Source organism: Moschus berezovskii, chromosome 13 (genome assembly GCF_049115385.1).
Source record: "Moschus berezovskii isolate FMDL1 chromosome 13, NW_MosBer_1.0, whole genome shotgun sequence".
NCBI lineage: Eukaryota > Metazoa > Chordata > Mammalia > Artiodactyla > Moschidae > Moschus > Moschus berezovskii.
Window position 1 is genome coordinate 51,065,766 of NC_142472.1, and position 16,795 is coordinate 51,082,560.

Below are 16,795 nucleotides of genomic sequence, written 5' to 3' on the forward strand. Positions count from 1 at the left end.
ATTCTCATAGTATTTCAAACTTCATGATTATTATATTTTTTATGGTGACCTGTGATCAATGACCTTTGATATTACTACTACGACTTGCTGAAGGTGCAGATGATGGTTAGCATTTTTAGCAATAAGTTATTTTTAAATTAAGATATGTATGTGTTTTTCTGACATCGTGTGATTGCACACTTGATAGGCTGCCTTACAGTGTAGGCATAACTCACACGCACTGGGCGACCAAACAGTTCATGTGTCCTGTGTTACTGCAAGACTCGCTTTACTGCAGTGTCTCGAATTGAACCCACAGTATTCTCCAAAGGGTGCCTGTATTAAACGCGTGAAAACTTAAATGTTGGTCACATATCCCCTCTTAAAATCTAGCACGAATTTTAAATTTTCTTAAGTCAGCATATGTACGGAACTACACAAAGGAAAAAGCTCTATTTCCCCTTGGAGTTGAGCAGCACAGTGGATTTCAGAGGCAGGACACCTTTCCCCACACCGTCTGTGTGACTTTTACCAAGTTACTTCACGTCTGTTTCCTCATCTGTAAAGTGGACACGACAGCGTCTCCCCATAGGGCTGGAGTGAAGCTCAGATGAGTTCATATGTGTAAAGGACTTAGATCAGACTAACTGTCAGCTGTCAACATTACCTGGTATTTGAATGAATTAATGATATATATAATACATAATTTTAAACAACTTCCTACAATTTAATAACCAGTTGGGCGACTCACAGACCTGTCCCCCTCACAGGCCCAAGTGTTAGTGGAGCGTGAAGAGCAGAAGCACCCACAGCTTTGGAGCAGACAGTGGACTTCCAAGTCCAGCCCTCTGAGGGGTAGCTTTACAACCTTAATGAGCTTCTTCCTTCTGTGGCTTTTATTTCTCCCCATTCGAGGTTAGTACATTCTTGATTTCTTAAATATTACTCAGGGATGACACAAAATATTCAAATTCAAACCAGGATTTCCAAATGACAGTTTACTAAAAATTGTAAATGAAATTTTTAGCCATGAAGGATGAGCTAGAAAAAAAATGCAGAACAAGGGAGATCAACATTAAAGTGACCCACATAAAAAGTCTGTATCAAAGTAGACTTTGTATCTGAAATACCTGTATCTCAGGTAAATCTATCTCAAATACCTGAAACAGGTTTACCTGAGATAAATACCTGTATTTCACATAAAGGTACACACCTGTATCTGAAATACCATGTAAGATACAGAACACAGAAAAGTCTTGTTTCTGCAGACGCCATCTGTGACAACCACAATACCCACTTAGTAATCAAATCATGCAAAGATATTTTGGCAAAAATGACCACATTCTCAAAATTCTTTGGAGAGGAAAGTGTAAGATTTGTTTTTCTTACCCTTTGAAGCCGATGTGGTGTAGATAGGTAAGTCCCTTGCTGCTCTTCTCAAAATTTCTTGCTGTCTTTCTTGGCTGAATTCCTTTTCATAACGTTCCTTCTCAGAATTGGACAAACAGAACTATAGAAGGAGAAATAACTATCAATTCTGTTCAATCCCGTGATTATTAACTATCATGCTCAGAAAAACAAGTTTTATCCAGAACAGAAAAAGATAAATATTTCCTTCTATAAAGACAAACTTTTTCTTCAAATTTGTTTAGGAAGCCAAATCAAGCACCTTTTAACAAAACTACATGCCTTTGACAAGAGTGAAAATATTTGCCCTCTGTGCTAATGATGGCAAAGAACATGAACTAAATATTTTTGCATCTTCGTTTTTTACAGAAAAAATTAACTTTCCCCATCAAAAAGGGCTTAATATACATTTTGTGCTAGTAAAAGATTTGCTGTTTGAAAGTGTCAAGAGATTTTGAACCTTTGGGAAGATGTTCAAAGACTCACTTGCTTGGGGGCAAATCCCAGGCAAGGGTCCTGCTATTTTCTGGCCAAGTTTCTCCTGAGGACAACTTTTACTGCTTTGTTTTTGCTTTTAAAACGCTAACCAATCAGGGAACTTTCTCCAGAACTATTAAGGACTGTCCAGGCAAGCACAGTCTCCTTTTCTCAAGAGGCAGTTCTTTCGTAGGGCTGTTTCCAGCTTCTATTTCTCAAGTTTTAATTCCCATGTGGTGGGCAGCGTTTTCCTACAAAGGACTTGTTTCATTGCTTCTTTTCATGTCATCCCTGTATCTCAAGGACCTCAGTTTCACGACTCTTATTTCATGTAACCAGCTTTTATTAAATTTCTCTTGATTTTTATTTCATAGATTTCTTTTAAAAAACAAAAACTGGCCTGAGACATGCTCTTGATCATGTTTCATACAATATTGTTCCTCAACTATTATTTACTTACAAGGCTTTGGTTGAAAAGGCCTAAGGAGTCCTAACTGGAGCTTCATCTTTAAAGTTTTGAGTATTTGGTCTACCTGCTAACTCAAGTATCAAAACCTGCCCACCCTCGATGACTCATCATCAGTAACGGCACTGCCTCTTCTGCTACAAACGGGATAGTACAGCACAGATTAGGAGCCCTTGGGATAAGGAACCCGTGATCCCATGCATCTCAGGGAAATTTTCTAAGACTGCATAATTACTGGCAGAGCTGATAGAAAAACACAAGTCCCTTGAGTTAGTTCTGCTCTAGGATGTTTCTCTTTATGCCGCTAATGTGAAAAGATGTTTTTGCCTTTTACAAACTTGTTCCTGTAACCTAGACTAAAACACAGTGGCTGAGGCAACAGAAGAGTCTTTTTAGATCACCTAGCCTGGCTCACACCACCAAGCCACAATGGCAGAAGCAATCCCCCGATTACTTAGGAAGGACAAGAAGGAACTGAACTTGCATGTACGAACTAGACAGAAAAAATACACACCATCTTAATGCTGACTCTGGAGGTCTCCTATCTAAACATCCAGGCACTTCTGAGATCCACCCCTCCCAAACACTTTCAGGTACAGAACACTTCCCTACTCTGTAAGATGGCCCACTCTCCTTTAAGAGAGCTGACTTGCTAGAAAGTTCTTCCCTGACAAGATACATCTCAGAAACACTCAAAATAGAGAATAAAGATCATATGAAGTGAAGTGAAAGTTGCTCAGTCGTGTCCGACTCTTTGCAACCCCATGGACTATACAGTCCATGGAATTCTCCAGGCCAGAATACTGAATTGGGTTGCTGTTCCCTCCTCCAGGAAAGATCATATGGTACAACGAATGTTAAACACATACTTGGAAAAAAGATGCTCTAATCAAATTTTGCAGTTTCCCTGTAAAATCTGAACAGACCTCCCTGGCCTAACTGTTTCTAGGCAGGCCTCAAAATCATTACTTTTCTTTACTAACTATGGTTAAGAATTATGAAAAGCTTAAACCAACTGAAAATATCAACAGACACCAGGATTTCAGACGAGGAATGGAACAAGATAAAACTTAAAATGAATTTAGACCTTTGAAATTATTACTTTCTGTTTTTCATTAAATACTACTGAACAGAATTCAAACTATGAAATGTCATTATCCTAAACACAGTGTTCAGATGTTTCAATTTAAGTGTATGTTTGGTACTGTCCCAGGTACCAGGGATTCAAAGATGAATAAAAATATAGCCTTTGCCTTCAAAAATACATTCCTATTGTTCAGTTATGAATGTTAAGAATTACAAATGACTAATTAGCAACTCTTTACCAGGTGTGATCAAAGCTCCCTCAGGAGGGGTAGGGGCTGTCCATGAACGTTTCTTGGAAGAAGAGGTACCTAAATTGGGTTTAGAAAGATAAACAGGAATTGTCCAGGAAGGTAAAGCAGGAAAGAAAATCTTGGCAAAAGCAGCAGCATATGGAAAACAAAGCGGCGAAAATGGTATATTGAGGGCAACATGCTACTGAACACAGACTTCTAGGAAGAAGTAGTGGAGATAAAGTCAGCGAGACTTTGGCTCCTGAGGGACTATAACCAGGAAGCGAACAGACCCCTGGCAACAAAGTGGGAGTGGATGGAAAGGTTTAGGTGCCGGGCTAAATGCTAACTGGCTGTGTAAAAACAACAGCCAAAAAAAGAAAAAGTAGCAGTTAGATGGCACTTACTTATGTGCTTGGCATTCTTCTAAGCACTTTTCATATAGCAGTAATTATATGTTCTAAGTACTACCAATCATGTGTGTGTATGATCAATTTATTTAACCCATACAACCATCCAATAAGGTGTGTATGACTGTTACCCTGACTTTACAGAGGATGGCTCTGAGGTCCAGGGCTGCGGCCCCAGTGCCCCAAAGCCAGAAGAGCAGAGGGAGGAGGCAGACGGAGCTTGTACCTCTGTACTAGCCTGCTTCTCAAAAGTAACACCAACTGTTTTCCTTATTCTGTTTCTGTAAAGACTATTTAGTTTTATACATGATATGTTTCTAATAGCCATCATTACTGGTAATCCTTTTCAATTTAAGAGATAAAGATATGGATGGCAGTCTGTAATTAACTTTAAGGGCCAACTAATTATTAGCAAATGCCTGAAGAATATATTTGAAGCAACAGTAAGCTTGATTAATGGTTTACATTATCCCTTAAAACAAAAGTGCCCAATAGAAACAATGGGCTAATGACCATTTGGCATCACCCACTACTGCTGACTGTACAGGCAGAACCCAGCAATTCTCCCGGGCACCTGCCCCAAAGAGCAACATGTTTGTGTGTGCCAGAATATGGACAGCAATCCTGCACCCAAATGCCTATCAATAGGAGGCCAGATAAGTAAACCGTGTCACATAGCACAATGGAGGATTGAGCCACAACTACGTACAACAGCATGGAAGAGACACACACAAGGAGAAAGTTCATGAAAGGCACGCAAGCTGATGGTCTGTGTGACTCCGCCCACATGAAGCACAGGAGAAGGGAGCTGGAGGGAGCACCAGGAGGCTCACAGGATGCCAGGCACGTTCCACTTCTGGAACTGGGTGCTGGTTACGCACATGTGCTCAGTTCATGAAAACTCATTTATTCATACATTTACAGTATATATAGTTTCTGCATATATGTTCTTCTGCTACTGCTAAGTCACTTCAGGCGTGTCCGACTCTGTGTGACCCCATAGATGGAAGCCCACCAGGCTCCCCTGTCCCTGGGATTCTCCAGGCAAGAACACTGGAGTGGGTTGCCATTTCCTTCTCCAATGTGTGAAAGTGAAAAGTGAAAGTGAAGTCGCTCAGTCATGTCCAACCCCTAGCGACCCCATGGACTGCAGCCCACCAGGCTCCTCCATCCATGGGATTTTCCAGGCAAGAGTACTGGAGTGGCTTGCCATACAAAAAGTTAAATCGAAGCTGATGTCTTTAAACCTGCGTCTGTAATTTTTAATGCATTCTGATGAATTTAATACAAAGGGAAGTAACTACATTATAATGTCATCTAATATTTGAGTGCTAACCATAACGCAGGCCCGACATTAAAAGCTTTCCATGAATTAATCTCATTTACTCCTCACAAACATCCTATGGGGACGGAACGACTGCTGGCTCCACCTTCCTTGGATTCATTAAAAAACATGTTAGAGCAGAAGATCAAACTTAGACAAGTCTAACTCTGGAGAGTGTGTCCTTCTCCATCCAACGTGTCCTTCTCTATCTAGTGTGTTCTGCTCTATCTAGCTATGCTGAACTTGAACTGAAGAGAAACCAACTGGCTGTATCAGGTGAAACGGACACAACGGTCTTCAGTTTTACTCCACATATGTGTATACTTGTTATTTCCAAGTGAAACCTCTAAGTAGAAAAAACACTAGCCACACTAGGTGTCACAAGCAACAGCACAGACAATTTGTTTCCCATAATCACAACACTTTATTTACTTGCAGCTTATTTGTTCAGCCCTGAGAAAAAAAGTAAGTGTTAAGAGTTTCTAAAAATAAACTCTATTTTCCTAACTCAATTCTGTCCCTTAAGATTTTTCACTCCAGTGACATAAAGTACGTCTTTAAGAAAACACAGCATGGCACAGCTAAACTGTAGTGCCATCATGGATCTTTTACAAAGGACATCAGTGGGCTGTGTCTGAGAGGCTGACGACTCACACTCACAATGTAGTTATCGAGCAGTTTATGAATGGAAACAAAACAAACGCGTCATGTAATAGAGTTTCAACAAAGGTAACAGGGAAAACAATCCCATTATCAGTGAAAGCATTTGGTAGTTTACCAGCATTAAATTTACCTCTTTGGAGGGGGAAGCGGGAGATGTGAAAATTGTCATCCAATAGGACCATACAAACATAACAAAGAACAGATGGAAAGCCACAAGGTAAACAACGGCCTTTCCTGGTAAATAAAAACAAACAACATTTCATTGAATCCAGGTAAAAACAGGAAAAAGCATCACATATTAAAACACAGTATTTACAGTCAGGAGACTCACTCCAATAAAAAATTTAATTAAAACATACTAAAAACATCAAATATATATACACTCTTTTATCTGCATGATGTAACATTACAGATATGAAAAAACACTCTGGTCTTGCATTTAAGGGTTATCGGCCTGGTTTATAAGTAAAGATTTGATTTCATTAAGTTGGTGAAGGTTTAAGTTGAAATCTTAAAAGCATCTCCTTCAAAAGCACTTCCTAAAAGTTAAGATTTTAATGAATTAAAAATTATTTAAGACAGATTCCATCACTATGAACATTAAATCCAAGGAATTATAACACTGAAAATAAACAACTCAATTCCTGGATTGTTCACAGAAGTTATCCTCAATTTCATTGTCCTTTTCAACACAGGGTAATGAAAAGTTTAGCCACTTTGAATTTCTCCCATAACTGTTTCCTAAGTGGATTAGTGTAACATTCCAACATCATTAACTCACTGATATAACTAAAAAGTTTTTGCTATGTTCGGTAGTTTTTCTTTCTATAAGAAGATAGAAAGAAGCAAGAACTATCTATCAAGTGCTTAAATCCTTTTTCAGTTTAGGATGTAGCACCACAAAGTCACTGAAGAAAACAAAGCACAGACATGCATAAAAGTTTGAGATTCTACTCATTTTTAAAGTTCCGATCAAATATTACTTTTTCCAAAAGGCTCCTCCATTACTTTCAGAATTTCTCACCCCTTCATACTATTCTTCCCAAATGATTTACTTGGACTTCAATTAAAGCACTTTAAATGAGTTTCTTTTAATTCAGCTTCCTAACAATGATGAGTGAATAAATGGAAAACACTTAGAACAGTGTCTGCTACTGCTGCTAAGTCGCTTCAGTCGTGTCTGACTCTGTGCGACCCCACAGACGGCAGCCGACCAGGCTCCCCCGTCCCTGGGACTCTCCAGGCAAGAACACTGGAGTGGGTTGCCATTTCCTTCTCCAATGTGTCAAAGTGAAAAGTGAAAGTGAAGTCGCTCAGTCGTGTCTGACTAGTAGCGACCCCATGGACTGCAGTCCACCAGGCTCCTCTGTCCGTGCGATTTCCTAGCAAGAGTACTGGAGTGGCTTGTCATTGCCTTCTCCGAGAACAGTGTCTGACACGCAATAAATCCTCAGTGAATATTGGCTATCGTCATCGCTGCTATCCAAGCATATCAATTCCTTCTTCTCAAAAATCTGTGTTTTTCTGTGCGTTTCCTATTTTAGTGTTTCCCAAGTTTATGGACTGATCCAAGTTTTCACTGGTCCGCAGTTAAATGAGAAACACTGAGAACAATGCAGTGAAGTTTTTAATAAAGCTAACACATTCAATTTGAACAACTGTCCTTCTTTTGTTTTGCCCTGAGGTTATTTTTCGTTAAGTTTTTGGATTTTAAAAAATGCTTTTAAGTAAAATGATGATAAAAAATTGACCCCAACTTGCTGAACCCCAACATTTCCTTCAGCAACAAAACTGGTCCATGCTGGTTTAACAGAAGAGAAGCCTAAGTCACACTGGTGATCGAAACAGGAAGCCAGGGCTCGAGGACTCCTCAGTACACGGCTGGCTTATCTCACAAAATGCGTACTTTACTTTCTAGCTCCCAAGATCTGTGTCAAAGTAAACATCTCAGTCTTCTCACTGCCAGTGCCCTAGTTCCTCGATTGCTGCTCGTCTCGTCTGGGTCACTGCACAAGCCAGCAGGTGTCCTCGCTCCACTCTCTGGTTCCTGGTCCATCTCAATGGTCAGTGGAGAACATGTGGCTCGGAGCTTCGCCTGCCCACTGGCTGTGAAACTCCTGAGAAAGAGCTCCACCTACATGACTAACAAACACATGCTACAATTCTGGAGTTTCCTAGTAACTGTATTTAACCGAAGCGCCTCAATCAGCCCTTCCACGTACTGAAAGTCTCCGAGGAGACATAACTGTACCCCTTACTTATAACCCTTGTGACGGTCTCGTAGGTATCCTTTCAGTTTACAAATGTAAAAACAAAGGCTCAGAGAACTTCATACCTTGCCCAGTGTGACTTACTGACTAAATGATAAAGCCAGAATTCAAACCCGTATATGCCTGATAAAAATCCAAGGTCTTTCCCACTATGTCATATCTAAAATTATCCTCTCCATTTCTCTGTTATCTTAGCGTCACTCCTACTTCAGAGACAGCTGAGTCCCACATGGGAAGTCCTAACCACAACTTTCTTCTATTTGCAAATACGCTTTCTTTTCAGGATCACAAATACTGTCTTCCTCATTGAAAACTCTGGTTCCTCAAAACTCAGCATTCTCTACCACTTCAGCTCCCTCTAGGCTAAACCCTATGGTCTAACCAATGGATTAGATATCATTCCTTCATTTTTTTTTCTTTTGGGAATAAGTGCTATATCTTAGTCCTCTCCTGTTATACGAACACAGAAGTTCTTTCTTAACTAGTCTGCAGTTTTATCTTCACCTAGCTCACTTCACTCATTTATATTATTGCTGGGCTCCCATATTCAATCAAGTTGATCAATCCTCATCCATATATTATTGTAGAGCTTTCAGATAAATGATAACCTTGAGGTTACTTTAAACTTCTTAATCATTTAATTACTTACAACTAAGGCAAGAATATAAAACAATATACTCTAACATTGTTAAACATCTAATATTTCTTATAAAGAAAAAATCTTTACTTTCAGATAAAGAAATAAAAGCTTAAATAAATTTTTTAGTATACTGCTTAGAATATACTAAGTACTTAATAGATGGTAATTATCAAATTAAATATAAATAATAACAGGAAATATTGTTTTTAAATAAGTTCAAATTAATGGGATTACTAATAATCCCATATATATGCTAAATATTATTGTTTATAAGTAATACTTAAGTTTAAATTAAATCAAAGCTGAAAGAAAAAACTGAATCTATAAATCAAAAAAGTCTGACTCAAAAGTCACCTGTAACTGAATTAAAAAAACAAATAAGCAAACAAAAAAACTTCACCAAAGGACTCTCTGAAAAAAGACACAGGGAAAATAGCCCCCTGAAATAATGATTCAAATAAAAGTTCTTTTATAAGAACCTCAGAAATTCTCTACTTTCTGTACCTGTGCTTTCAACATACAGGAAATAGTTTTAAGCAAGAAAAACAAGCCTATTGAGACTGTCTCTACTTATTCTGTTACTGAGAAACTAGACCCCAAGTCAACTTGAGGTTTACATGCTTGAGGTCTTCTATTTTCAATAATATTTATTAATAATTTCTAGCAAATTCCTGGTGGTCCAGTGGTTAGGACTCCCTGCTTCCACTGTAGGAGGACATGGGTTCAATTCCTGATCAGGGAACTAAGATCCCTCATACTGCACAGCAAGGCCAAAAAAAATTTTTTTTAATAATAATAATTTCTAACTATTCTGTTTTAGAAACTTTGATTTTTGTATCTCAAATCCAATTTTACTTTTGAAATTTGATATCAAAGGACATAAAATTTTCTTTTATTTCAACGAAATTTTGAGTCATGATTCTTTCTAGACACTGTCTCCTTGACTAGTCATAAAAACTTTAATTCCATTTCAAAATGAAGTAGTACTATAATTTACAAATTCAGTCTGGTTATTTAATTATTAAATGACTACGAGTAGTAAAGTACTATTTTAAACAAAAGGAAAAACAAGAGAACAAACAAAACAAACCAAAAAATTTAAACTTTAAGAATGTGTATTTTCTTTCTGAAGACCAAAACAGTCATCACTAAAATAACAAGTGATACGGGTTGCAATTAAGACACTAAGTCATCTACTTGAGACTAAAAATTAAAAGTGCCTTACCGTTTTCTCCATTTCCAGAAAGTGTAACTAGAAGAAAACACAGGGAATAAATATACTTTAAACACTTGTTTATAAACTTTACTTCAGGTTGACTATTCATCTTAACATCATTTTCATAAACATAAAATTTAGTTATAAGATGTAAACACTAATGCAAATTCAGAATTGCACACTCAAAAAAACCCTGAAAAACTAAAATTCAGATTCTTCTTTATTATTAACACTGCAATCATATTAAAATTTTTCTTCAGACCACTGTCAATTTTAAGTATGTCAATGTGATTATAGCTATGTTTTCTTTCGCTCTTTTCTTAATGCTGCCTACATAAGAAATAGGATTTTCCTCTATGGCACTCAGGAACAGAGGAACTTACCCCTGCAGGGGATAAGCACTTTTTTTCTTTCCAGTTTTTGAAACCCTGAGAACAGCTATTTAGTCCCCTCTCTGGACAGTCCAGGGGCCTCTGGGTACTACAGATTCTACTACCTCAGTCTCTTCAAACACCCCACCCCCTCTCATTTCTCCTATTGCCTTCTTTCAGGACTTTCTCAAATGCAATGGCTTAAAGCTACTCTCGACCATAAGTTTGACACATCCTCACTACCAGCAAATCTAAAGATCGAATACGCTTCAACACCCCCGGTCACTTTATAGAAAGAAGTCCAAAGTCTTCAGAGCAGCAAACACTTATGCCCTCTATGATCTACAATCTGATGTTTCTGAGGGACACTGATAAAAATCTGAACAAGTGCAAGGGCTTATATTCTACACATAAGAGTCATCATTAACATGGCAATTCTCCTGAGGTTAATCTCATAAATTTAGTGTCATCTCAGTGAAAACACTTTTATTTTTTTAACCAGTCAGATTTCAAAGTTCATTTGTGAAAAAATAAACTTACATGATGATGAGGTAGGAAATTCTGGAAGAGATGAATAATGAAGTAGTAGTCATGCTAAATACTAGGGCACAGTATTTTAAAAATACTACAAATGCTCCAATTATTAAAAAATAGTTGTACCAGCTCATGAATAAATAGACCAATAGAACAGCAGAAAACTCCAAAATGGTTGCTGTTCAGTCCCTAAGTCCAACTCTTTGCAACCTCATGGACTGCAGCATACCAGGCTTCCCTGTCCTTCACTATCTCCTGGAGCTGGACCCAAAAACATGTAAGGATTTACTATGATAAATATGGGATTTCAAATCAGTGTGAATAGAGCCAATAAGTAGCATTAGGGTACAGGTAGCCATGTGGGAAGATACCACTGAGACTCACAACACAGATCAGAATAAACCCCAAATGTATACCAAAGACTGAAATGCAAAAAATAAAACAAAATCATGGGTATACTAGATGAAATAGGAGAAATCTAAAAATATATTCATCTTACACGCTAGTAAAGTCATGCTCAAAATTCTCCAAGACAGGCTTCAGCAATATGTGAACCGTGAACTCCCAGATGTTCAAGCAGGTTTTAGAAAAGGCAGAGGCACCAGAGATCAAATTGCCAACATCCGCTGGATCATGGAGAAAGCAAGAGAGTTCCAGAAAACTATCTATTTCTGCTTCATTGACTATACCAAAGCCTTTGACTGTGTGGATCACAATAAACTGTGGAACATTCTGAAAGAGATGGGAATACCAGACCACCTGACCTGCCTCTTGAGAAACCTGTATGCAGGTCAGGAAGCAACAGTCAGAACTGTACATGGAACAACAGACTGGTTCCAAATAGGAAAAGGAGTATGTCAAGGCTGTATATTGTCACCTTGCTTATTTAACTTATATGCAGAGTACATTATGAGGAACCCTGGGCTGGAAGAAGCACAAGCTGGAATCAAGACTGCTGGGAGAAATAGCAATAACCTCAGATATGCAGATGACACTACCCTTATGGCAGAAAGTGAAGAGGAACTCAAAAGCCTCCTGATGAAAGTGAAAGAGGAGAGTGAAAAGGCTGGCTTGAAGCTCAACATTCAGAAAACAAAGATCATGGCATCTGGTCCCATCACTTCATGGGAAATAGATGGAAAAACAGTGGAAACAGTGTCAGACTTTATTTTTTGGGGCTCCAAAATCACAGCAGATGCTGACTGCAGCCATGAAATTAAAAGACGCTTACTCCTTGGAAGGAAAGTTATGACCAACCTTGATAGTATATTAAAAGCAGAGACATTACTTCGCCTACAAAGGTCTGTCCAGTCAAGGCTATGGTTTTTCCGGTGGTCATGTATGGATGTGAGAGTTGGACTGTGAAGAAAGCTGATCGCCAAAGAATTGATGCTTTTGAACTGTGGTGCTGGAGAAGACTCTTGAGAGTCCCTTGGACGGCAAGGAGATCCAACCAGTCCATTCTAAAGGAGATCAATCCTGGGTGTTCATTGGAAGGACTGATGCTAAAGCTGAAACTCCAATACTCTGGCCACCTCATGTGACGAGTTGACTCACTGGAAAAGACTCTGATGCTGGGAAAGGTTGGGGGCGGGAGGAGAAGGGGACGACAGAGAATGAGATGGCTGGATGGCATCACCGACTCTATGGACATGAGTTTGAGTGAACTCCGGGAATTGGTGATGGACAGGGAGGCCTGGCGTGCTGTGATTCATGGGGTCGCGGAGAGTCGGACACGACTGAGCGACTGAACTGAACTGAACTGAGGTGTTTCAGTTTATGACACAAAACATAGAAGCCACAGGAAAATATCAATACATTTGATTTTATAAAAGTAAATGCTTGAAAAAAATCACTAAAAAGCAAGGAAAAAAAATAGTCACAACTCTTACTATAGACTAAAAACTAATTTCTCTATTTAAAGAGTACCTACAAATCAGTCAGAATTTAGTTACAAAAAAAACACTACTTTTTCAAAGAAAAGGAAATACAGACATCTCAAACATAAAAAAGATGGTCAACTTCATTCATAACAGAAATCCAAAGTAAAACTACAGGAAGATAACATTTCTAATAATCACATTAGTGAAGATCAAAAGCTGGTAGCCTACTTGTAATCACACTGTCAAAGCAGAGTTCTGGTTTTAACTGCATCTGGCTGACAGAGTCTGGTCTGCCTCATCCAACTCCCCCCTGAGATAGCCACGCAATTACAGGACGCAACAGAGCTACTGTACCCCAAAGAAAACTGGACAAACCCAGACTGAGCAGAGCTTACTTCTCCCAGAGGGCTCTCTTGACCGCAGGAGCCGGTGAAACACATCTCCTAGGCACTCTAAAATTCCCTTGTCATAATACCACCGACACTGGTATGCAATTGCGAGTTTCTAGTCTGCAGCTCCTTCCAGATTTCTCTTGGAGGAAAGGACATGACTGAGTGACCAGCACCTGGCACAGGGTGGTGTGGAGACAGTCCTCAGTATCTGCTAGCTGCCCACCGATTACACAGACACAGGACTGTTAGAAGCTGTCTGCAGAGCCTCTAGCCTCACACAGGCGTGTTCCATTTTCCAAGGATCCCAATACAGGTGAAAAAATTCTTCAGATAATAAATCCACAATTACAAAAACATTACATATACCTAAATGCTTACGTGTGCCTTTTAAAGGTATAATGAATGTTTTTTTTTCAATCATGTCAGTGACCACATATAATCTCATTTGCAGATAATATTAATCTAAAGATTGTTTGTGAACATGAGAGCTGCCACATGCCCTTCTCCACTTAACGGCCCCCTTTCTCATCTACAGTTTCCATGGTGGCTCAGATGATAAAGAATTCACCTTTAATGCAGGAGACCCGAGTTCGATCCCCTGGGTTGGGAAGATCCCCTGGAGAAGGGAATGTTTACCCACTCCAGTATTCTCGCCTGTAGAATCCCACGGACAGAGGAGCCTGGCGGGCTACAGTCCATGGGGTTGCAGAGTCAGACATGACTGAGCAACTAACATCCTTTCTCGCCTACCTCCCCCTTTAACTGAGACTGAAAATCCCAGATACTCTCACTTCACCACCATCTTCTGTCTCGACTCTGGCCATGTGATATAGAGCCATGGCTGATGAATACGTCTTTGGTAAAGGAGAAGTCATGGTGGAAAAAAAAAGCTTTCTTCCTTGACAAGTGAGAACGTGTGAGGAGACAGCCGTATGCTTCTGCTTTGGATACTTACAATGAAGGGGATGCTGACATCTCTAACAGCCAACCTTTGCTGGACGTGGGATTCTGGGTTGACAGTTCTCCTCTAACACTTGAGAAATGCCATGGCACTTCCTTCTGGCCTCCACAATTTCTGATGAAATGCCTTCTGTTGTTCTAACTTTCCCCCAGAGGTTAGGTATACTTTTGGCACTGTTTTTGACACGCTGCCTTTAGTTCTCAAAAGTCTGGTTATGCATCTTGGCATGGATTTTGCACAGGGAACCGTCGCAGGGGCACACGACTCCAGTCTGTCACCATCAGCGATGCTACACCTGGGGCACTTGGTGACACAGTGAGTCAAGCCTCTCCTTTGTAAAGGTTCATTTCTCACTTTGACAACCATGAAATTGTTTTGTAGGGTAAAACGTTAAGGGTATGTGAATATCTTCTTCCCCTACAACTTTCCACATAATGGTTTTAGCATCCACCGATAAACCTGGCCTGAACCTATTATTTTGTAGAATTAGAAAAGCACCATTAAACACCCCTATTATTTATTTCCATACTTTTAAGCTGGCATTCTTCTGCAATAAGCTTTCCCTCATTGGAGATGAACTAAAGTCATTCTAAAAAGGCAGCACAAAAATATAATTATTTCCCTTTAATTAACAATTTTCAGAATATTTTGGTATAATATTCACCTCCATTGTTAGCAAATAATTTTACTTTTTCCCTTTTTGAATATCAATACAGAAATTTACAGATTTTATTTACTCAATGTGTCATCAACCACACTCATTTCCTATGTTCAAATTAACTCAGCTTGGCCTCTTGAATCGTCCTCGTTGGTCTCTGAGGACTTCCTAATACAGCACGAGATGTCTAAGCTCACCATACATTCTCCTCCCCTGGACCTGACATTAGCCATTTCTCCAAGGGGCACGGGTTCCTTTTAATGATACTTAATATAATTTCTTTTTGGCTGTCCTGGGTCGTTGCTATGTCGGCTTTTCTCTAGTTGTAGCAAGCAGGGGCTACCCTCTAATTGTGGTGTGTGGGCTTCTCATTGTGGTGGCTTCTCCTGTTGCAGAGCGAGGGCTCTAGGGCATTCAGGTTTCAGTAGCTGTGGCTCCCAGGCTCTAGAGCAGAGGCTCAATAGTTGCAGCGAACAGGCTTAGTTGCTTGCTGGCTTGTGGGATCTTTCCGAACCAGGGATCAAACCCATGTCTTCTGACTGGCAGTTGGATTATTTACTACTAATCCACCAGGGAAGCCCCTTTCAATGGCATTTAAAGACAAAGCTTTGAATTCTAGTGGTGCTTACAGCTACTGGCGTTTCATTGCTTTTAGGCCCTTTGGATTACATAAATAGTACTATACATTAGAAGTAATGTTATACATTTATATTTATACTCATATTTCCACTTCAAATAGAACATTGATTTTTCTTAATTTTTTGGCATTATATTTGTATCTTTTTACTTTCACAATAAAAATCTCAGTTCTTAACTTATTAAATTTATCCTAAAATATACATAAAATAGTTTAAAAACTACATACTAGTTCAAGATTTCTTTGAAGGTTTGTTTTATTCTGTTTTGGCTTTAAATGACAACCAACTAAGGAGTACTATGTTCAAAAGTCACTTGAAACAATTCTTTCTTCTGTGTAGTTATAGTACTAACTTTTAAAAATTAAGTTCATTTATTTCGTGATTTCAAATTTTAGTTTGCTTTTACCTCCTCTTTGTTTTATTTTGGATATATAACAAATGTTAAAGTTTAAAAGCTAAGACTATATAAAAAGGTACTCAAGAAAGGTCTGGTCTTCATTCCTCACTCCCTCATCCCAGGTAATAATTTTTATTACTGTTTTATCCTTCCACCATTTCTTTCAACAAAATTAGCAAGGAAGTATGTATTTCTAATTTTTTCTTTTATATCCTGGTTTGTTGTTGCTGTTCAGTCGCTAAGTTGGGTCCGACTCTGTGACTCCTTGGCAGCACACGAGCCTTCCCTGTCCTTCACTATCTCCTAGAGTTGGCTCAAAACTCATGTCCATTGAGTTGGTGATGCCATCCGACCATCTCATCCTCTGCCGCACCCTTCTTTTGCCTTCAATCTTTCCCAGAATCAGGGTCTTTTCCAATGAGTTGGCTCTTCCCATCAGGTGGCCAAAGTATCGGAGCTTCAGCTTCAGTCCTTCCAATGAATATTCAGGGTTAATTTCCTTTAGGATTGACTGGCTTGACCTCCATTGCTGTCCAAGGTTCTCTCCAGGACCACAATTCAAAAGCATCAATTCTTTAGCACTTAGTTTTCTTTACAGTCCAGTTCTCACAACTGGAAAAACCACATCTTTGACTATATGGATTTTTGTCAGCAAAGATATGTCTCTACTTTTTAATATGATGTCTAGGTTTGTCATAGATTTCCTTCCAAGAAGAAAGCGTCTAATTTCATGGGTACAATCGCCATCCAAAGTGATTGTGGAGGCCGAGAAAATAAAATCTGTCACTGCCTC

The 16,795-nt window shown here is 39.1% G+C and overlaps 1 protein-coding gene across 2 annotated transcripts in view; it reads right to left on the reverse strand.

The window, feature by feature from the left end:
• The window catches only part of ZDHHC20 (zDHHC palmitoyltransferase 20), a 57,740-nt gene that overhangs the window by 24,885 nt on the left and 16,060 nt on the right, over positions 1–16,795 (reverse strand). For both annotated transcript variants that reach the window (XM_055426396.2, XM_055426395.2), the window contains exons 2-4: positions 10,178–10,204; positions 6,173–6,276; positions 1,369–1,489 (exon numbers count right to left, since the gene is read on the reverse strand). In XM_055426396.2, the coding sequence (XP_055282371.1) occupies positions 1,369–1,489; positions 6,173–6,276; positions 10,178–10,204 (252 nt within the window). The remainder of the gene's footprint in view (positions 1–1,368; positions 1,490–6,172; positions 6,277–10,177; positions 10,205–16,795) is intronic.